This window comes from Anomaloglossus baeobatrachus, chromosome 11 (assembly GCF_048569485.1).
Source record: "Anomaloglossus baeobatrachus isolate aAnoBae1 chromosome 11, aAnoBae1.hap1, whole genome shotgun sequence".
NCBI lineage: Eukaryota > Metazoa > Chordata > Amphibia > Anura > Aromobatidae > Anomaloglossus > Anomaloglossus baeobatrachus.
This window is the reverse complement of record NC_134363.1, coordinates 75657598-75679820: the sequence shown is the minus strand read 5'-3', so window position 1 is coordinate 75679820 and position 22223 is coordinate 75657598. Positions and strand designations below refer to the sequence as shown.

General features: G+C 42.6%; 1 protein-coding gene across 1 annotated transcript in view; it reads left to right on the top strand.

The window, feature by feature from the left end:
- The first annotated feature begins 9033 nt into the window (after positions 1–9033).
- Positions 9034–22223, top strand: part of LOC142257080 (sulfotransferase 2B1-like) — a 152316-nt gene continuing 139126 nt past the window's right edge. Inside the window, exons 1-2 of the mRNA XM_075329152.1 lie at positions 9034–9124; positions 9223–9365. Coding sequence (XP_075185267.1) covers positions 9230–9365 — 136 coding nt within the window. The 5' untranslated portion in view covers positions 9034–9124; positions 9223–9229. The remainder of the gene's footprint in view (positions 9125–9222; positions 9366–22223) is intronic.

The following is a 22223-nucleotide window of genomic DNA, read 5'->3' as shown; positions in this document are numbered from 1 at the left end:
ACAATGCCTGTGATTGACGCCAATCACATGTGCTGTTAGGTTGGGAGCATGGTCTACCGACAGCTAATCAGAGCCGCCGGTGGTCGGGGAAAGCAGTGAATATGTATGAGTACTGATGAACGTACTCGGAAGTAGCATTACAGCCACGCGGAAGGCTCGGTAAGTATATTGCTTCTGCTTTAACCCTTTATTTTGGGCTGTTCAGGTCCCTGGGTCCCCATAGACTTATATAGGGTCCGGCGTCCAAGCAGATGTTCGGGTTCAAGTCCGGGCCTGAATTGGCTTTTTTTTTAAGTCCGGCCGGACCCACTTGACCCGAACAACTGCGGGTTCGCCCATCACTGGTCATGAGGCAATGCAATCAAGCAGACAAGAGAAAAGTCTTGTTTGAGTTTATTTGGACACCTACATAGTTCACCCAGAGACACAACATATAGTCACTGAAGTGTTTCAAATCGATGACTCTTATTCATAGCTTCATATAAACCTTAATAACACTCTATCTACTATCAGTTTACTACATTATCTACTTTATCTCCTCCCAGCATTGATTGATTGATGATACAGAGTCACATGGACTTACACAGGGGAATATTAACAAAGCAATGATGAATGGCAACTGTAAGTAAATATGTACACCTAGAACACACTGCCACACTATACACACTGCCATAAATAATCTACGGGCTATGTAGTTATTACATTAACTATCAACATAAGTACCATTATTGAGAAAATATGTCATCTGTACATTCCTGTACATATTAGTATTTCATTGTTTAACCTATTTTGGACCTTCACTGTGAAACATTTCTTCTCTTTTTTTTCATTGTTGCATTGAAAGAGCCCCAACATTTTTATCTTCTCTTTGATGTAACCATATGATGGTTTGTTTTTTTAGTGGGATGTCTTGTATTTATAAGTGACACAATTTTGGGGTACATATAAGTTATTATTAACCAATTTTATTAACTCTTTATAGAAAGGTATAAAAAACAGCAATTCTACCATTTTCCTTTTACATTTTAAATTTTACTCTCTTCCCTATGTTTGGCAGATAAGATGTTATCTCCATTCTGTTGGTCACTACGATATCAAATTTATATAGTTTCATGTTTTATGATTTTTGTACATTATACACACGTGGTCAAAATTGTTGGTGCCCCTCGTTTCATGAAATAAAAACCCACAAAGGTCACAGAAATAACTTAAATCTGACAAAAGTAATAATAAATAAAAAAATCTATGAAAATGAACAAATGAAAGTCAGACATTGCTTTTCAACCATGCTTCCACAGATTTTTTTTTAAAAATAAAACTCATGAAATAGGCCTGGACAGAAATGATTGTACCCCTGAAAATAATGTGACAAAAGTGACATGTTAAATCAAAGTTTGTCGACTAATTAGCGTCATAGGTTTCTAAAATCTTGTAATCAGTCAGTAGGCCTGTATATAGGGCTACAGATACTCTCTGTGCTGTTTGATGACATGGTGAGTAGCATACTCAACATGGACCAGAGGAAAGAGTTGTCTCAGGAGATTAAAAAGAAAATTATAGACAAGCATTTTAAAGGTAAAGGTTACAAGACCATCTCCAATCAGCCTGATGTTACTGTGACTACTGTTGCACATATTATTCAGAAATTTAACATCCATGGGACTGTAGCCAACCTCCCTGGATATAGCCGCAGGAGGAAAATTGATGACAAATCAAAGAGACTGATACTACAAATGGTAACAAAAGAGCCCAGAAAAACTTCTAAGGAGATTAAAGGTGAACTTCAAGGTCCAGGAATATCAGTGTCAGATCGCACCATCCGTCGTTGTTTGAGCCAAAGTGGACTTTATGGGAGATGACCAAGGAGGAACACTATTGTTGAAAAAAACCCAAAAAACATAAAAGGCCATACTGGAATTTGCCAAACTACATGTTGACAAGCCACAAAGCTTCTGGGAGAATTTTCTATGGACCGATGAGACAAAAATTTAACTTTTTGGCAAGGCACATCAGCTCTATGTTCACAAATGGAAAAATGAAGCATATCAAGAAAGAACACTGTACCTACTGTGAAACATGGAGGAGGCTATGTTATGTTCTGGGACTGCTTTGCTGCATCTGGCACAGGGTTCCTTCAATCTGTGAAGGGTACAATGAAATCTCAAGACTATCAAGAGATTCTAGAAAGACATGTGCTGCCCAGTGTCAGAAAGCTTGGTCTCAGTCGCAGGTCATGGGTCTTGCAACAGGATAATGACCCAAAACACACAGCTTCTATGAGCCCTAACCTAAATTCTATTGAGCATCTTTGGAAAGAGCTGAAACATGCCGTCTGGAAAAGGAAACCTTCAAACACGAGACAACTGGAGCAGTTTGCTCTTGAGGAGTGGCCAAAATACCTGTCGAGAGGTGCAGAAGTCTCATGTAATGCCTTCCTGGAACCACAGACTGAGACTGGCTGTAAAGGACAGGCTACAGGAAAGCTGCTCACAAAGCAGGACCCCCAGAACCCCGAAACCCTTTAACCCCTGTACAGGGATTTGGAATTACACAGGGCCCCGGAGACCACTACCTGTGGAAGGCTGCAGTCCAGACGAGAGTAGTAGTCTGGTAGGGTCAAACCAGGAGATGTAGAAAAAAAGAAGGAAATCCAGCAACTCCAGGAGAGGATCGACTTAAAATCAATTTCTTTATTGGTAATAAAAATCTTCCATCGGTACAAGACAAAAATAGGGAGGCAAGTAAGACAGAGGAGCAATTTTCCCTTCCTCTTTTTTTGGTAAACCAGGAGATGTAGTACAGGAACAAAATTGGCAAACTAGGACGTAGTCAGAAAACCAAGCAAAGGTCAAATCTGGATCTGGCAGCGAGGTACAAGAACAGCAGGCAGAAGGGTAGTCAGAAAACGGGCAGAGGTCAAAACACAGAAATCACTAAACCGAACAGAGCGCGGAACCAGGAAGTAGGAATACAAAAACTATCTCCGGCAATGTCTAGCAGACAGGATGAGGAATAAGAAGGGTGTGGTGTCTTCCCGTTGGCTGTAGCTGAATGGTGGTAACATGAGCTGGAAGAAACACACCACCTACAGTCAGCCCGTGGCCTGCAGGCCCCAGGGAAATCCAGCTGAGTGGATGAGCGGAGCCTGCGCCGACCAGAGCCACTGGCACTGACTCCTCTCCCATCACCAGCATTATCCACAGCAGGAACACAGTGCTGCCTGGTGATCAAAGCAGAAGTTGCAGGAGTGGGCTCTGGTGGTGACAAGACATCTCATTGACAGTTGCAGGAATCGTAACAAAAGGTCAGCCTCAAACAAAATATTAAGCTAAGTGTACCATCACTTCTGTCCAGGCCTATTTCATGAGCTTTATTTTTTTTTTTTTTAAATTCTGTGGAAGCAGAAAAGCAATGTCTGACTTTCATTTGTTAATTTTCATTGATTTGTTTTAATTTATTATAACTTTTGTCAAATTTAAGTTCTGTGACCAATGTGGGTTTTTCTTTCAGTAAACGAGGGGTACCAACAATTTTGACCATGTGTGTATACACTGTTTGAAAAAATATTTTGTCATGGTTTAACACTTTTCTGTCAACAGGGTTGTGTAAGGGCTTATACTTTTTAAGGCAAGGTGAAGTTTTCATTGTTATCATCTTGGGAAATGTGCAACTTTTTTCATAATTTTGATTACATTTGTAACCCTTATTCTAAAGGTCAGCTAAATTATGGTGATTCCAAATTATTTATTTTTTTTTACATTTTACAATTTTTGAAAAGAAGAACACTTAAAAAAATATTTTTGAGGTTGGTTGCTATATCCTTAGACACAACTTTTTTTTAATTTTTGGGCCAATTTATTGCATGACAAGTTGTAGATTATACAGTTATAATTTTTGGGAACATCCAACCTTTTTTATCACCTTTTATTCCATCGTTTTGTACCAAGGATGAAGAAAAAACATTCTGGAATTGTTTTTCATTGATATTTTTTCCTGTATTCACCGTATAGTATGATTAACATGTTGCCTTTATCCTGCAGTTCAATTCGACTATGTAAATTTACAATTTGTATATATATATTTTTATCTTCGACTACTTTTATAGAAGATTATTTCTTTTTACAACAACCTTTTTTTTTGCATGGCACATCATGTTCTGAGGGTTAAAACATTCAATTTCTTGGTTTACAAAGCCTGTATGGCAGCTTGTTATTTTGTGTAGTGGGTTTTAAATTGTATTGTACCATTTTGTGGGTGCATGTGACTTTCAGATCTATTTGTATTTTATTTTTTGTTAGCCAAAATTTGACTCAAAGCATTCAAGGAATCCACAGTACCCATCACACAAGGGTCATAGGCTTACCTTCATGGACGTAACATGCAGTGATGAGTTCCTTTGTCTTATATGGTTATAGAGGAGTCACATATTCTTAATCCCAACGCATGATGGCAGCCTGCGCTTCTATCATAATTTTGAAAAGATTTTTTTCGATCTGCTATAGCGCTTCCTTTGCGATCCTCCGTTCTCCAGCTGGATTCTCTAATGGATTGTGAGGTCCTATGCAGCTATTACCGAAATCCCAGGTAGGGAGTAGGCATATAGGAAAGATTTTTTTCGGTCTGCTATAGCGCTTCAGGAACCATTTGCTGATGTTTAAATGTTGTATTTTTATTTTTTAATGTTGAGCTCCTATTAATACTTATACTTATTAATAGGAGCTCAACAATAAAAAATAAAAATACAACATTTAAACATCAGCAAATGGTTCCTGAAGCGCTATAGCAGACCGAAAAAAATCTTTCCTATATGCCTACTCCCTACCTGGGATTTCGGTAATAGCTGCATAGGACCTCACAATCCATTAGAGAATCCAGCTGGAGAACGGAGGATCGCAAAGGAAAACCTGAGTCTCAAGGTGCCGGTGGACTTCAGGAGCCTAAAGCGATACCAAAGTCTGGATCCAACAAGCACGGACACAGCAATCAGGACGGAGGATCACCTCGGACTGTCACGCTTTCACTGGGGTTGTGCGGAGGCGCACAACCTGTAAAGGTGAGCAGAATTTAATTATACCTATTTGGGATTTATCCACGGATGCTTCTTATATTGCGCCTGTATCTATTTTTATTTATCTATCATAATTTTGGGAAGCTGAATTCTGTGTTAATGTTTGTTGCCTGTTTAATTCATTAAGTGGATGTCCTGATTAATCGACTATGCGATGCCAGGTATTTCACGACATTAGACCTGATAAAAGTCTTCTTGCAGGTACCACAAACAGAAAAAAACAGCTTTTAGTAAATAATATATATATACAGTACAGACCAAAAGTTTGGACATACTGTACCTTCTCATCTCTAGAACAACTGTTAAGGAGACTTTGTGCAGCAGGCCTTCATGGTAAAATAGCTGATAGGAAACCACTGCTAAGGACAGGCAACAAGCAGAAGAGACTTGTTTGGGCTAAAGAACACAAGGAATAGACATTAGACCAGTAGAAATCTGTTCTTTGGTCTGATAAGTCCAAATTTGAGATCTTTGGATCCAACCACCGTGTCTTTGTAGAAAAGGTGAACGGATGGACTCTACATGGCTGGTTCCCACCGTGAAGCATGGAGGAGGAGGTGTGATGGTGTGGGGGTGCTTTGCTGGTGACACTGTTGGGAATTTATTAAAAATTGAAGGCATACAGAACAAGCATGCCTACCACAGAATCTTGCAGCGGTGTGCTATTCCATCCGGTTTGCGTTTAGTTGGGCCATCATTTATTTTTCAACAGGGCAATGACCCCAAACACACCTCTAGGCTGTGTAAGGGATATTTGACCAAGAAGGAGAGTGATGGGGTGCTACGCCAGATGACCTTGTCTCCACAGTCACCAGACCTGAGCCCAATCAAGATGGTTTGGGGTTAGCTGGACCGCAGAGTGAAGGCAAAAGGGCCAACAAGTGCTAAGAATTTCTGGGAACTCCTTCAAGACTGTTGGAAAACCATTTCCAGTGACTACCTCTTGAAGCTCATCAAGAGAATGCCAAGAGTGTGCAAAGTAGTAATCAAAGCAAAAGGTGGCTACTTTGAAGAGCCTAGAATATAAGACATATTTTCAGTTGTTTCACACTTTTGTAAGTATTTCATTCCACATGTTTTAATTCATAGTTTTGATGCCTTTAATGTGAATCTACAATTTTCAGAGTCCTGAAAATAAAGAAAACTGTTTGAATGAGAAGGTGTGTCCAAACGTTTGGTCTGTACTGTATCTACTGCGCTAATACTGATACATGGATTGTTACTACTACTGATGATTTTAAATTACTGGTATTTGAAAATTATTGGTATTTAAAAATACGTAATTACCTGTACTTGCTTGAATATGTTTGCAGAATGATAAGAAGATGGTATCCTGAAAAAATGATGTGTTGTGTATTCAGGTCAAATATAGGACCTTAATGTGAATAAAATGGTATTAATATGTTGCAATTTAAATAATTACTGAGACCATAAAAAAATATTGTACACAAACCTTAGGGTATGTAGGTGTACTTGTGCAAATGGACTATATAAAACAAAAGAATCACTGTATTTGTGTATAAAAAATAATAAATAATAAATATAGCAAATTGAGGCTTACTAAGATCAGTGATAATTAGATATAATATAAAGGTCACACACCTGTAATAATGTCCGAAAAATGCATATATGCAGAGGCGCGATTATGTAGAATGAGTTGTTTTTCTATGGGTTCCTGTTCACCTCTACTTACTGTTTGATGTCACTCCGAGGGAATACTCCTCAATACAGCCTGATAATTAGGGCTTAGTGTAGTTTCCACATTGACCACTATTTAGTGGTCTTGTCTATTAAAGTGGCTGATTATGAGCAGAAGCTTAGTAGTAGTTAAAAAAAGGATGCCAAAGAAGAAGCTTCAGGAAAGTAACAACTGCGTTTTCCTGAAGTGTCTTTTGATTCAAAATCTCAGCAGGTAAGCCGGCGTCTACTCTTATACAACCCCTGGCAAAAATTATGGACTCACCTGGCTCTGAGAATGTTTATTTAGTTGTTTACTTTTGTTTAAAAAAAAAGCAGATCAGAGACATGGCATAAAACTAACGTCATTCCAAATGTCAACTTTCTGGCTTTAAGAAACACTAAAAAAAAAAATCATGAAAACATAATGTGCTAGCCAGTAACGGTTACTTTTCAAAACCAAACAGGAAGAAAAATTATGGAATCACTCAATTCTGAGGTAAAAATTATGGAAACCCTGTAAATTTTCATTCCCAAAACTAACACCTGCATCAAATAAGATCCACTCGTTAGTCTGCATCTAAAAAGGAGTGACCACACCTTGGAGAGCTGTTGTACCAAATGGACTGACATGAATCATGGCTCCAACACAAGAGATGTCAATTGAAACAAAGGAGAGGATTATCAAACTCTTAAAAGAGGGTAAATCATCACGCAATGTTGCAAAAGATGTTGGTTGTTCACAGTCAGCTGTGTCTAAAATCTGGACCAAATACAAACAACATGGGAAGGTTGTTAAAGGCAAACATATTGGTAGACCAAGGAAGACATCAAAGCATCAAAACAGGAAACTTAAAGCAATATGTCTCCAAAACAGGAAATGCACAACAAAACAAATGAGGAACGAATGGGAGGAAACTGGAGTCAATGTCTGTGATCGAACTATAAGAAACCACCTAAAGGAAATGGGATTTACATACATAAAAGCTAAACAAGAACCATCATTAACACCTAAACACAAAAAAAAACAAGGTTACAATGGGCTAAGGAAAAGCAGTCGTGGACTGTGGATGACTGGATGAAAGTCATATTCAGTGATGAATCGCGAATCTGCATTGGGCAAGGTGATGATGCTGGAACTTTTGTTTGGTGTCGTTCCACTGAGATTTATAAACATGACTGCCTGAAGAGAAAATGTAAATTTCCACAATCATTAATGATATGGGGCTACATGTCAGGTAAAGGCACTGGGGACATGGCTGTTAATAAAGTTTACATTGAAATGTTGGACACTTTTCTTATCCCATTAATTGGAAGGATGTTTGGGGATGATAAAATCATTTATCAAGATGATAATGCATTCTGCCATAGAGCAAAAACTGTGAAAGCATTCCTTGAAAGAAGACACATAAGGTCAATGTCATGGCCTGCAAATAGTGCGGATCTCAATACAATTGAAAATTATTGGTGGAAGTTGAAAAATTGGTCCATGACAAGGCTCCAACCTACAAAGCTGATCTGGCAACAGCAATCAGAGAAAGTTGGAGCCAGATTGATGATGAGTACTGTTTCTCACTCATTAAGTTCATTCCTCAGAGACAGCAAGCTGTTATAAATGCCAGACATAGCGCAACACAATACTAGTGATGTATTGGAGTGGTTTTTTGTTTGTTTGTTTTTCATGATTCCATAATTTTTACCTCATAATTGAGTGAATCCATTATTTTTCCCCTGTTTGGTTTGGAAAAGTAACCGTTACTGGCTAGCACATTATATTTTCATGATTTTTTTAGTGAATCTTAAAGGCAGAAAGTTGCCATTTAAAATGACTCTAGTTTTGTGCCATGTCTGGGATCTGCTTTTTTTAAACAAAAATAAACAACTGAATGAACATCCTCAGAGCCCGGTGAGTCCATCATTTTTGCCAGGGGTTGTAGTATGTGTATTGCTTGCATGGTGCATCTCCTTAGAGTTAACCAGATTCTCCCTGCTGTCTCCCTGACGCGATAGTACAATACCATGACAATATTAGTAGGGTTCAGTCTTTTCAGCTGCCTTCATCATGTCTGTTGCACATACACGTTCACATGGAACACTTTTCCTAATTATAATTACTGTGTCATAGAAGAAAAACTACAGAACAGTAACTTTAAAGCGCAGTGCCAAGACATAGAGCTGGGCAGGTCTAATGTCTTAATGTTTTTATTTATGGGATGGGCATGACTTTCAAAGTAAGTATCTATAAATACAACTTCTCTTTCATGCTCTTTTCTTCTTTGAAGCATCAAACCTGTTTTGACTTGTCCTAGAAAAGCAGCAGCACAGTAGTAGATGACAAGAGACATCTTTTATTAGTAGGACGCACTCGTTGCTCTCCAGGTGTATTTTATATTGCTGAATATTTTTCCATATTTATTTTTACCGAAGCAGGAAACTTTATGATTTTCTATTGCGATTTTTTTTTTTATAATCTGCAGAGGTACTATGGACTCCGACTATTTCCAACACAAAGGGATTTTCTTTGCTTCTCTAGTATATTCCCAAGAAAGGCTGAAGTACTTGGAGAATGAATTTCATGTCCGTGATGATGACGTCTTCATTGTTTCGTTCCCAAAGTCAGGTATAATTACAGTATAAGAAATTGGTTTGTTTGTTTTTGTGCTATTCTTCTAAATTTCTGAAATCCTTTATTGAGCTGAATTTACCACAATTGTTGCAGGAAAGATATATCTTTCTGCCATGTTAGCCAATAGGTAGAAAAATAGTCAAAATGTAGAGTTCTAAGTGTATGATGCCTTTCAATGGCTAACTGAAAAGATGGTAACAAATAGGAGGTTTTAGACTCCTTGGGTCTTACCATCTGATATAGCTTAACCCAATATAAGAACGATAGCAAAAAAAGAACATCAAGTCAACTTTATAATATTAAAAAGATCTATATTATCATATTATTATATATTGATAGCAAATACAAACCAAAAGATTAAAGAGAGTGGTTGGCTCTTAAAATTTTACAGCCCCCCACAACACAAAAAATCACTCACATAACAGAGAACTTGAGTTGAGCAAGTACCTAACTATTCGTACTCTTATTATACTGATAACGAGTACTGTCTAATACTCGCGTATTCGTTCCGAATAGCATGTGCAATGCAAGTCAAAAGGGAAAACTCTCAATATAACGAGTAACCCGAATGCCATACTATTCGTGCGAGTAGCAAATAGTGTGGCATTCGGGTTAGCCATTACTTTGCGAGTATTCCCCTTTGATTTGCATTGCAAACGCTATTCGGAACGAATATGCGAGTATTAGACAATATGAGTATAGAGAGTACAAATAGTTAGGTACTAGTTCAATTCTACAGACAACAAATAGCATTTCATATATCAATTACCACCAAATATATTAAATAATAATTTCAATTTACAAATTGATTAAGTATTGTTTACAATAACTAGTACAAACATTATCCATAATAATAATAATAGACAATAATATTATTATTTTTAACTAGAAGGTGGCCCGATTCTAACGCAGGGTGCTGTAAATGTTCTGAGTGTTGTGGGGGGGTGTGAGAGAGCGGTGTTGTGTGTGTGTTGCGTTGTTTGTAGAGCGCTGTGTGTCTGCAGCGTTGTGTGTGTGTGGGGCTGTGTATTGCGCAGTTTGTGTGAGTGTGTGTGTTTTGGGGGGAGGTATGTTTTGTGCAGTGTGTGCGTCTTGGAGGAGTAGTCCTGGGGAGAGAAGAGTATAATAGGAGGAGTAGTCCTGGGGGAGAGGAGTATAATAGGAGTAGTCCTGGGGGGAGAGGAGTATAATAGGAGGAGTAGTCCTGTGGAGAGAGGAGTATAATAGGAGGAGTAGTCCTGGGGAGAGAGGAGTATAATGGGAGGAGTAGTTCCGGGGGGAGAGGAGGATAATAGGAGGAGTAGTCCTGGGGGGAGAGGAGGATAATAGGAGGAGTAGTCCTGGGGGGAGAGGAGGATAATAGGAGGAGTAGTACTGGGGGGAGAGGAGGATAATAAGAGGAGTAGTACTGGGGAGAGAGGAGGATAATAGGAGGAGTAGTACTGGGGGGAGAGGAGGATAATAGGAGGAGTAGTCCTGGGGAGAGAGGAGGATAATAGAAGGAGTAGTCCTGGGGGGAGAGGAGAATAATAGGAGGAGTGGTCCTGGGGGGAGAGTCTAATAGGAGGAGTAGCCCTCGGGGGGAGGAGTCTAATAGGAGGAGTAGTTTTGGGGGGAGAGGAATCTAATAGGAGGAGTAGTCCTGGAGGTGAGGTGTCTAATAGGTGGAGTAGTCCTGGGGGGAGGCGTATAGGTGCCCAATGTGTGCGGGGGGTGTGGCCGAGCGGGCACAGTGTGCGAGGGTCGTGGCCAAGCGTACACAGTGTGCGGGGGGTGTGGCCAAGCAGGCACAGTGTGTGGGGGGCGTGGCCAAGCGGGCACAGTGTGCGGGGGGCGTGGCTAAGCGGGCACAGTGTGCGGGGGGCGTGGACGAGCGGGCACAGTGTCCGGGGGCGTGGACAAGCGGGCACAGTGTGTGCGGGGGGCGTGGCCGAGTGGGTACAATGTGCGGGGGGCGTGGCTGAGCGGGCCAATGCGTGCAGGGGCCGTGGCCGGGCCCAGCAGAGTGGCCAATGCGACTGTTGTCACTGTAATGACGTCATTTTGGAGCAAGACAGACAGACAGAATAAGGCAATTATATATACAGTGCCTACAAGTAGTATTCAACCCCCTGCAGATTTAGCAGGTTTACACATTCGGAATTAACTTGGCATTGTGACATTTGGACTGTAGATCAGCCTGGAAGTGTGAAATGCACTGCAGCAAAAAAGAATGTTATTTCTTTTTTTTTTAAATTGTGAAAAGTTTATTCAGAGGGTCATTTATTATTCAACCCCTCAAACCACCAGAATTCTGTTTGGTTCCCCTAAAGTATTAAGAAGTATTTCAGGCACAAAGAACAATGAGCTTCACATGTTTGGATTAATTATCTCTTTTTCCAGCCTTTTCTGACTAATTAAGACCCTCCCCAAACTTGTGAACAGCACTCATACTTGGTCAACATGGGAAAGACAAAGGAGCATTCCAAGGCCATCAGAGACAAGATCGTGGAGGGTCACAAGGCTGGCAAGGGGTACAAAACCCTTTCCAAGGAGTTGGGCCTACCTGTCTCCACTGTTGGGAGCATCATCCGGAAGTGGAAGGCTTATGGAACTACTGTTAGCCTTCCACGGCCTGGACAGCCTTTGAAAGTTTCCACCCATGCCGAGGCCAGGCTTGTCCGAAGAGTCAAGGCTAACCCAAGGACAACAAGGAAGGAGCTCCGGGAAGATCTCATGGCAGTGGGGACATTGGTTTCAGTCAATACCATAAGTAACGTACTCCACCGCAATGGTCTCCGTTCCAGACGAGCCCGTAAGGTACCTTTACTTTCAAAGCGTCATTTCAAGGCTCGTCTACAGTTTGCTCATGATCACTTGGAGGACTCTGAGACAGACTGGTTCAAGGTTCTCTGGTCTGATGAGACCAAGATCGAGATTTTGGCCAAGAACCTCCGCTCCTCCATCAAGGATCTTAAGATGGGTTGTCATTTCATCTTCCAACAAGACAACGACCCAAAGCACACAGCCAAGAAAACCAAGGCCTGGTTCAAGAGGGAAAAAATCAAGGTGTTGCAGTGGCCTAGTCAGTCTCCTGACCTTAACCCAATTGAAAACTTGTGGAAGGAGCTCAAGATTAAAGTCCACATGAGACACCCAAAGAACCTAGATAACTTGGAGAAGATCTGCATGGAGGAGTGGGCCAAGATAACTCCAGAGACCTGTGCCGGCCTGATCAGGTCTTATAAAAGACGATTATTAGCTATAATTGCAAACAAGGGTTATTCCACAAAATATTAAACCTAGGGGTTGAATAATAATTGACCCACACTTTTATGTTGAAAATTTATTAAAATTTAGCTGAGCAACATAACTTGTTGGTTTGTAAGATTTATGCATCTGTTAATAAATCCTGCTCTTGTTTGAAGTTTGCAGGCTCTAACTTATTTGCATCTTATCAAACCTGCTAAATCTGCAAGGGGTTGAATACTACTTGTAGGCACTGTATAGATTATCTATTTTTAGAACTTTATTGATTCCGTGGTGCTGTACATGTGAAAAGTACATTCAGTACAGACCAAAAGTTTGGACACACCTTCTCATCTCTAGAACAACTGTTAAGAGGAGACTTTGTGCAGCAGGCCTTCATGGTAAAATAGCTGCTAGGAAACCACTGCTAAGGACAGGCAACAAGCAGAAGAGACTTGTTTGGGCTAAAGAACACAAGGAATGGACATTAGACCAGTGGAAATCTGTGCTTTGGTCTGATGAGTCCAAATTTGAGATCTTTGGATCCAACCACCGTGTCTTTGTAGAAAAGGAGAACGGATGGACTCTACATGGCTGGTTCCCACCGTGAACATAGAGGAGGATGTGTTGGGGTGCTTTGCTGGTGACACTGTTGGGGATTTATTGAAAATTGAAGGCATACAGAACCAGCATGCCTACCACAACATCTTGCAGCAGTGTGCTATTCCATCTGGTTTGCGTTTAGTTGGACCATCATTTATTTTTCAACAGGACAATGACCCCAAACACATCTCCAGGCTATGTAAGGGCTATTTGACTAAGAAGGAGAGTGATGGGGTGCTACGCCAGATGACCTGGTCTCAACAGTCACCAGACCTGAACCGAATCGAGATGTTTTGGGGTGAGCTGGACCGCAGAGTGAAGGCAAAAGGGCCAACAAGTGCTAAGCATCTCTGGGAACTCCTTCAAGACTCTTGGAAGACCATTTCCGGTGACTACTTCTTGAAGCTCATCAAGAGAATGCCAAGAGTGTGCAAAGCAGTAATAAAAGCAAAAGGTGGCTACTTTGAAGAATCTAGAATATAAGACATATTTTCAGTTGTTTCACACTTTTTTAAGTATTTCATTCCACATGTTTTAATTCATAGCTTTGATGCCTTTAATGTGAATCTACAATTTTCAGAGTCCTGAAAATAAAGAAAACTCTTTGAATGAGAAGGTGTGTCCAAACTTTTGGTCTGTACTGTATAAACAAAAATACATATATAAATTACAATAAACAAACTAACAATGACAGACTAGTGCAGAAAGGAGAAGGCCCTGTCCTTGCATGCTTACAGTCTGCAGAATAATGGGGAAATAGACAATAGGTTGGGGGGGTTGTGGCAGCTTTGGTGGTGAGGTGACAGCAGGGTCAATGCAGGATGTAAGATTTCTTGAACAGATGTGTCTTCAAGTTCTGTCTGAAAGTTCCAAATTTGGTGTCTAATCGGACTTGTTGGGGCATCAAATTCTAGAGGAAGGGGAATACTCCGCAGAAGTCATGGAGGTGATTGGGTGATGAAATACAAGTGTGGAAGAGAGCTGAAGGCCTTGGCAGCACTGGAGAATATGAGTTCGGAATATAAGCCTTGTAGGTCGATGTTAGTATTTTAAACTGGATATGTTGGGGTATTGGGGGCCTATGAATGGATTTTAAGAGGGGAGAAATGGAGGCGTAGCAAGGGGAGAGGTGGTTTAATTGGGCAACAGACTTAAAGGGAACCAACCACCAGGTTTTTGCCCTATAAACTACAGGCAATGCCCTAATGGGGCTAGGATGCTGATTTAAATTTTACCTTAAGTGCAGAAAACCGAGGCTTGATTGCAGAATGATCCTTCTTCAAACCTTCAGAAATTACATCATCGGTGCACTGTCATGAGCGGGACTTTGTGGGTTGGGTCCTCTTAATCATACCTGCTCCTGCCTCCTCCTGGCTTGCCCCCTTTTCTTTATTGAAATTTTACACTGTGCTGTCATTACCGCTGTTGGCGGCGCATGCACATTGCTAGTGTGATGTTGCCTTCAATAAAATGGTGCCAGAATCAGTGCATGCATGTACTGCGATCTTGGCGACATTTTATTGAAGACACTGTGGAGATGACTATGAGCGGCGGGGGCACATACGCAGATGGAAAATAAAATACAATGTGCCCATGTGCCACTACCACTCATAGCTGTCTCCAATCAAATGGCATCAGAATCAGCGCATGCAAATACCGCGATCACCGCGACATTTTATTGCAGACACTGTGGAGAGGACTGAGTGACAGGGGTGAATATGCAGGTGGAAATAAAATACAATCTGCCCATGTGCCTCTACCGCTCATAGTTGTCTCCACAGTGTCTTCTAAAAATAAAACTCATGAAATAGGCCTGGACAGAAATGATGGTTCCCTCTTTAACTTAATATTTTGTTGCACAACCTTTTGAGGCAATCACTGGAATCAAACAATTCCTGTAACTGTCAATGAGACTTCTGCACCTCTCGACAAGTATTTTGGCCCACTTCTCAAGTGGAAACTGCTCCAGTTGTCTCGTGTTTGAAGGTTGTCTTTTCCAGACGGCATGTTTCAGCTTTTTCCAAAGATCCTCAATAGGATTTAGGTCAGTGCTCATAAAAGGCCACTACAGAATAGTCCAATATTTTCCTCTTAGCCATTCTTTGGTGTTTTTAACTTTGTATTTAGGGTTATTATCCTGTTGCAAGACCCATGATCTGCAACTGAGACCAAGATTTCTGACACTGGGCAGCACATTTCCCTCTAGAATCCCTTGATAGTCTTGAGATTTTATTATGCCCTCCACAGACTCAAGACACCCTGTGCCAGATGCAGCAAAGCAGCCCCAAAACATAACAGAGCCTCCTCCATGTTTCACAGTAGGGACAGTGTTCTTTTCTTGAAATGCTTCATTTTTCGTGTGTGAACATAGAGCTGATGTTCCTTGACAAAAAGTTCCATTTTTATCTCATCTGTCCATAGGACATTCTCCCAGAAGCTTTGTGGCTTGTCAACATATAGTTTGGCAAAGTCCAGTCTGGCTTTTTTATGATTTTTTTTCAATAACGGTGTCATCCTTGGTCATCTCCCATGAAGACCACTTTGGCTCAAACAATGACGGATGGTGCGATCTGACACTGATGTTCCTTGAGCTTGAAGTTCACCTTTAACCTCTTTAGACATTTTTCTAGAAGAAGTTCAGGAGCAGGGCTCCTAGGAAGGCATCTAGGTAGCAGACGGGGGTCTGGGCCTAGAGGAGCTGGATCCCCGGTCGCAGGGGATCGTGGCAAGGGGCACAGAACTGACGAGGAGGACAGCCGGCGGCGTTGCACCATCACCGGGCTGGGACCAGGACACAACAGGGTACGTGGACCCTAGGTCAGGGAGTAGCTTCAGGCAACCTGACAATTTACCCGACGAGAACGGAGCCTTCAAGATCCGCTCTATACCCGCTCCAAAATCGTAGTACTAGTGCAACGAGGGGGATAGGACTTTTCACTAAAATGGTCCAGGAAATCCCAAGCGTGAACCCTGAGAGCAAGCTCCCACACTTAGCCATAGTAGGGAGCTTACCCGGCAAGTTCCATACTACCGGGACCAACAGAGAAGTAAACTTAGGCCGGCTTTGCACGTTGCGACATTGCACGTGCGATGTCGATGGGGTCAAATCGAAAGTGACGCACATCCGGCGTCGCAGTCGATATCGCAACGTGCAAATCCTTTTTGATACGATGAACGAGCGCAAAAGCGTCGTTATCGTATCATCGCTGCAGCCTCCGACATTTCCATAATGCCGGTGCAGCGACAGGTGCGATGTTGTTCCTCGCTCCTGCGGCAGCACACATTGCTGTGTGTAAAGCCGCAGGAGCGAGGAACTTCACCTTACCTGCCGCCGGCTGCAATGAGAAGGACGGAGATGGGCGGGATGTTTACATCCTGGTCATCTCCGCCCCTCCACTTCAATTGGCCGCCTGCCGTGTGACGTCGTTGTGACGCCGCACGACCCGCCCCCTTAGGAAGGAGGCGGGTCGCCGGCCAGAGGGACGTCGCACGGCAGGTATGTGCGTGTGAAACTGCCGTAGCGATAATAATCGCTACGGCAGCTTTCACTAGATATTGCACGTGCGACGGGGGCGGGACTATCGCTGCAGCATCGGTAACACATTGTTACCGATGTCGCAGCGTGCAAAGCCCGCCTTAGTGCCAGGAGGCAGGTCACAGATCACCAGGCAGCACCATTGTGGACGGGACCCGAACTAGCTCCCCTCAGCGTCAGCAGTATCCAGAACTTTTGGTTTATCCAGTTGTCGGTGTCAGCTTAATGGACTGAGTGAGTATGCAATTGACCCTTTCACCTCCAACGGCACTTCCCAACTCCATCACCGAGTCCCAGGGCATCCCCCCTGCCTGTGGAGGGTCACAACACCTTGCTGCCCCCGTCATCACACCGGGTACTCCTCAATGGCAGCGGTGGTGCTCCGCCTTACCACACACCACGGGTGGCATCACAAACTTTAAATATACAATCCCCTGTAAATACCCCTTTTTATTTGAGTGGCCGCAAGATCCCCACGTACGGACGCCTCTCGAGCAACAGCGGATCTGGATCCGAGCAGCCCGGCTGCTGACGTGGGGGCGGCACACCTCAAATTCCTGGTGTCAGGAACAGGATACGAGCAGGAGTGAGTACGCAAGTGACCCATTCACTCCACACAGCACTCCCCAAACACCATCCCCCCCATGTCCCGGGGCATCCCCCCTACCCGTGGAGCGTTCTAACACCTGGCTGCCCCATTTCATCATCCCCGGTTGCTCCCAACTGCAGCGGGGGTACTCCAAATTACCACATACCACGGTGGCGTCACGAACTCTAACACAATCCCCTGTAAATACCCCCTTCATTTGAGTGGCCGCACAACCCCCGGGTCCGGAGACCCCTCGAGCCACCACAGATCATGATCTGAGCAGCTGCTGACACGGGGGCGGCACACCTGAGTTTTATTTTTTTTAAATTCTGTGGAAGCATGGTTGAAAAACAATGTCGGTCTTTCATTTGTTCATTTTCATAGATTTTTTCATTTATTATTACTTTTGTCAGATTCAAGTTATTTCTGTGACCATTGTGGGTTTTTTTTATCATTAAACGAGGAGTACCAACAATTTTGACCAAGTGTATAAACATTGAACTTTGCAGAGAATAATAAAAATGCCTTAAAACATTCTCTCTCATTATTCTGGCATTTGGCAAACATAAATAAGTTTGGTTCCTAATTGATGTAAACTGGGAAAGGTTTATTCTGATTTCATGTCAGATAGTGAAAAAAAAATATGAATATGTGTTTTTTTAGCTAGTGGATGTAAACTTCTGGTTTCAAGTGTAGATCTTAGTGTCATCACAGTATAGGTGGTGCAGGAAGCCATGGGACTTTATCCATTATCCAAGGACAAAAGTATTGATGGACAAAAGTATGGATTCCGAATCAGAGCCTTTAGGGACCACAGAGAGTGGGAGGAATCAGGAGGTAGTATGGGTATGAGAGATGCTAAATGCGTGGTTAGAATCATATGATGAGATCAAGGAGAGGGCAAAGTCTTTAATGCAAATGGAAGAGAGGATCCTTAGTAGGAGAGAGTGGTCAACTATGTCAAAGGCAGAGGACAGGTCTAGAAAAGCAGGATTAAAGAGAATTGTCTGTTTAGCTTTGCCAGTAAATAAACCATTAGTAATTTTGGCTAGTGCTCTTTCAGTGGAATGGTGTGGACAGAAGCCAGATTTAGAAGAGTGTGGCATGTTTGAAAGCAGAAGAGAAGGTACCATTATATATAGATTGAATAGATAAATTAGGGCTGGGATAAGCATGGCGGTGGAAAGGTTGGGAAAGAGGTGAGATGGAATGGGGTCAAGTGCACAAGTTTCTGAGATGTGATTTGGAGAGATGATGATTAAGCATTCCCTTAGTGATGGTGCGGAAGAAGGTTATGGGTGAAGGGCATTGGTCTGTTATATAGAGGGGTTGTGGTGGTTGAGCATTAAAGATTTGCTTAATTTGATTGATCTTGTTTTTGAAATGTGCTGAAAAGTCTTCTGTAGAAATGAGGGAGGGTGGAGGGCCACCTTTGGATAAATGAGGGAATAACTGTTTGGAGTTGTAGCATAAAGAAGATACGAGGTTTGGAAAGTTGTTCTGTTTAGCAGAGGATGAGGTTTGACATGAATATATAACTTGCTTGTTTGAATGTGGTGAAGTATTGCAGTGTTTGCGTTTTCTTCCACCTCTGCTCCGCAAACCTGGATACTTGCCAAAGCTTGTTAGTGAAGCTGGTGTGCCAGGGTTGTCTATTTAATTGTCACACTCTGCCATCCATTACATCTCATGGATGGCAGGGTGCAATGAATCAATAGCTGATGTGAGTGTGGCATTGTGGAAAACTGATGCATTGTCTGTGTTGTGGAATGAAAATATGGAAAACAATGGTAGGAGAGAGTCAAAGAGCATATGACTGTCTAGGTGTGCAAAGCTTCTGCAGTGGTGTATTAGTTGTTGGACATATGGGTCAGGTGAAGTGGACATGGATAAGAAAGTAAGTAGATAATAGTCAAAAAGAATGAGAGGTGAGGTTGTGAGGTTAATTAGGAAGTGGAGACAGGTGAAGATAAAGTCTAATATATGTCTGTCAACATGGGTGACTCCAGAGGACCATTGGATGAGACCAAATGTTGAAGAAAGACCGAGGAAGCAAAACTGTAATATGAATTACTAACTAAACTACTACTCATTTTTCTGTTTTGATTTTATGGAGGTTTTTTATATTTGTATAAAAATAAGCAGAAAAAAACTTTTGAAAAGAAATCTCAGAAACCAGAGACAGATTAATGATGTCACTGATACTGATCAGTGACAATGATTCAACACTGCATTAGAGCAGTTACCAGTTGATAGATGCTAAGTAAAGGATGTGGTAGCGCTAGTTTAGTTTAGAGTGAGATCTTGTGTGGAGGTTGTGGGATTCTAGTATGCAAATGCGGATGTTTGAACCCGACTTTTGCTTGAAAGTTGGCTCCTTTAGGATTGCATTAGGGTCACATATCAGTGTGCCGCCCGCGTGTCAGCAGCCGAGCTGCTCGGATCCGGATCCCAGGTGGCTCGAGGGGTCTCCGGACCCGGGGGTCGTGCGACCACTCAAATGAAGGGGGTATTTACAGGGGATTGTGTTAGAGTTCGTAACGCCACCCGTGGTATGTGGTAATTTGGAGTACCACTACTGCAGTTGGGAGTACCCGGGGATGGGGCCTCACGGCCACTCGAATCAAGGGGAGTATTTACAGGGGATTATATTTAGAGTTTGTGACACCATCCGTGGTGTGTGGTAAGGTGGAGTACCACCGCTGCACCTGGGAGTACCCGGTGGGGATGGAGTGGGCAGCCAGGTGTTTAACCCCTCCACGGGCAGGGGGGTGCCCCGGGACTCGGTGATGGTGACAGGGATGTACCGTTGGGGAGGTAAGGGTCACTTGCGTACTCACTCAGTCCAATAACGCTGACACCAGCAACTTTAGTAAACCAAAGTTCTGGACACCGCTGCTGCTGAGGGGGAGCACGTTTGGGTCCCGTTTCTGCTGGTGTTGCCTGTTGATCTGTGACCTGTCCCTTGGCACCTTGCTTCCTTCTAGTTGGTCGCTTTAGCTTGAAACTAGTTGGGTCCCACTCCCCAGTGTGGCTAACTGAGGGAGCTTGCTCTCAGGGTTCACGCTTGGGATTTCTTGGACCATATTTGTGGAAAGTCCTATCCCTCTCGTTGCGCTAGTACCCCGATTTTGGAGCGGGTGGAGAGTGGATCTTGAAGGCTCTGTTCTCATTGGTCAATTTGTCAGGTTGCCTGAAGCTACTCCCTGACCTGGGGTCCACGTACCCCGTCGTGCCCTGGTCCCAGTCCGGTGATGGTACAAGGCCGCAAGCTGTCCTCCATGACAATACCGTGCCCCTTGTCACGATCCCCTGCGTTTGGGGATCCAGCTCCTACCAGGCCCAGACCAACGTCTGCTACCTATCACTTCTAAGGAGCCCAGCTTCTGACCTCCTCTCGCTTTCACCTCCAACACTACTCTCTCTCTTTGACTGACTCCTGACACTCCTGACCTCCCCTTAACCAACCCCCCACGTGGCCGACCCTATTCCACTCAGGCCGTCCACTGGTGTTTCTGGTGGGTGTGGTGCAGAGTGTTCCTAGGATTTTGATTAGCTGGTTTTGGCAACACCATTAGTTAGGGACCCGTAACCAAGGAGGAGGTGGATATTGCACAGAAGGGCAGATTGCACAATACCCTGTGACGACCTGATAGGCCGGGGCGTCACATCAGCATATGTGATATGTTATTTATAAAATTAAATGTAGCTGCCCACTGTTTTCACAAATAAAAAGGGACACAGACTGGTGAAAAAGTTATGCTCAGCAATATTTGGAGAGTGACTGAATCGTCATGATTTTTGCTCCGCAAACCATTATTGTTTTATTTAAAAGGGTTGTCCACTACTTGGACAAGCCCTTGTTATTCTACGTTTCCCCCAATTAAAATAAAGAAAGCCTATACCTCCCATGCCTGTGCTATTCCAGCTGTGTCGGAGCACATGTGAGGTTGGGATATCATGTTAGCCTCGCTCCCAATCACCCCTGGCTTCTCTCCACCCGCCATTGGACACAGGAATAATCAACAGGAAGTTAGCAGCCAGCCATAGCTCTCACTTCCTGTTGATTAACTCATTTGTTCAAAGGCGGGGAGAGAGAAGCCAGGGGTAATTGGGCACGAGGCGTCACAACCTCAAGTGGGCCCTGACACCGCTGGAACAGCGCAGGCATGGGAGGTATACGCTTTTTAATTTTAATTAGAGAAACATGTGGAATGACAAGAGGTTGTCAAAATAGTGGACAACCTCTTTAAAATGAAACGTCTGAGATGCAATTGAAGAGAAGACTTTCATATTTCATTAAAAGGGGTGAACAAAAATATCTTGTGAAAGATTTAGGAATTGCTACCATTTTTCTAAAAAGTCTCCTCATTTATGGGGCTCAACAGTAATTGGACAAAGTAATTTTACCATAATAAATCAAATTCAGAAAAAACTCACCACAGTATTGCCTTCACTCTCGCTCATAAATTCTTGTTAGTAGGACCAAAAAGCCCATCAGCCAATCAGCCTATAATATCCAATTTATTATAAATTCATAAAATCCATATTAATTGTCAGGGAAAGCAGGAGCATTATTTCCAAATACTTGTCCAAATGTAATTAAAAATAATGTGGTCCCATATAAGTACAGAAAACCATACATAATGAAATTCTTTATTAACTGTGACACTACGAATGTTGTGTATATGATCAAATGTGAGAAGTGTGACTTAGCCTAAATTGGCTACTTGGAAATTAAAAAATCGGGTGGCAGAACATGTTGCCGACATAAAGAAAAAGAAAGTCATCATTGTGTCAGGTGAAGCCAAACACTTTTCACAGGACCATGATGGTGATCTCAGTAATTTCAAATGTATTGGCTTTTTGAGGGTTAATAACCCCAAACGTGGAGGTA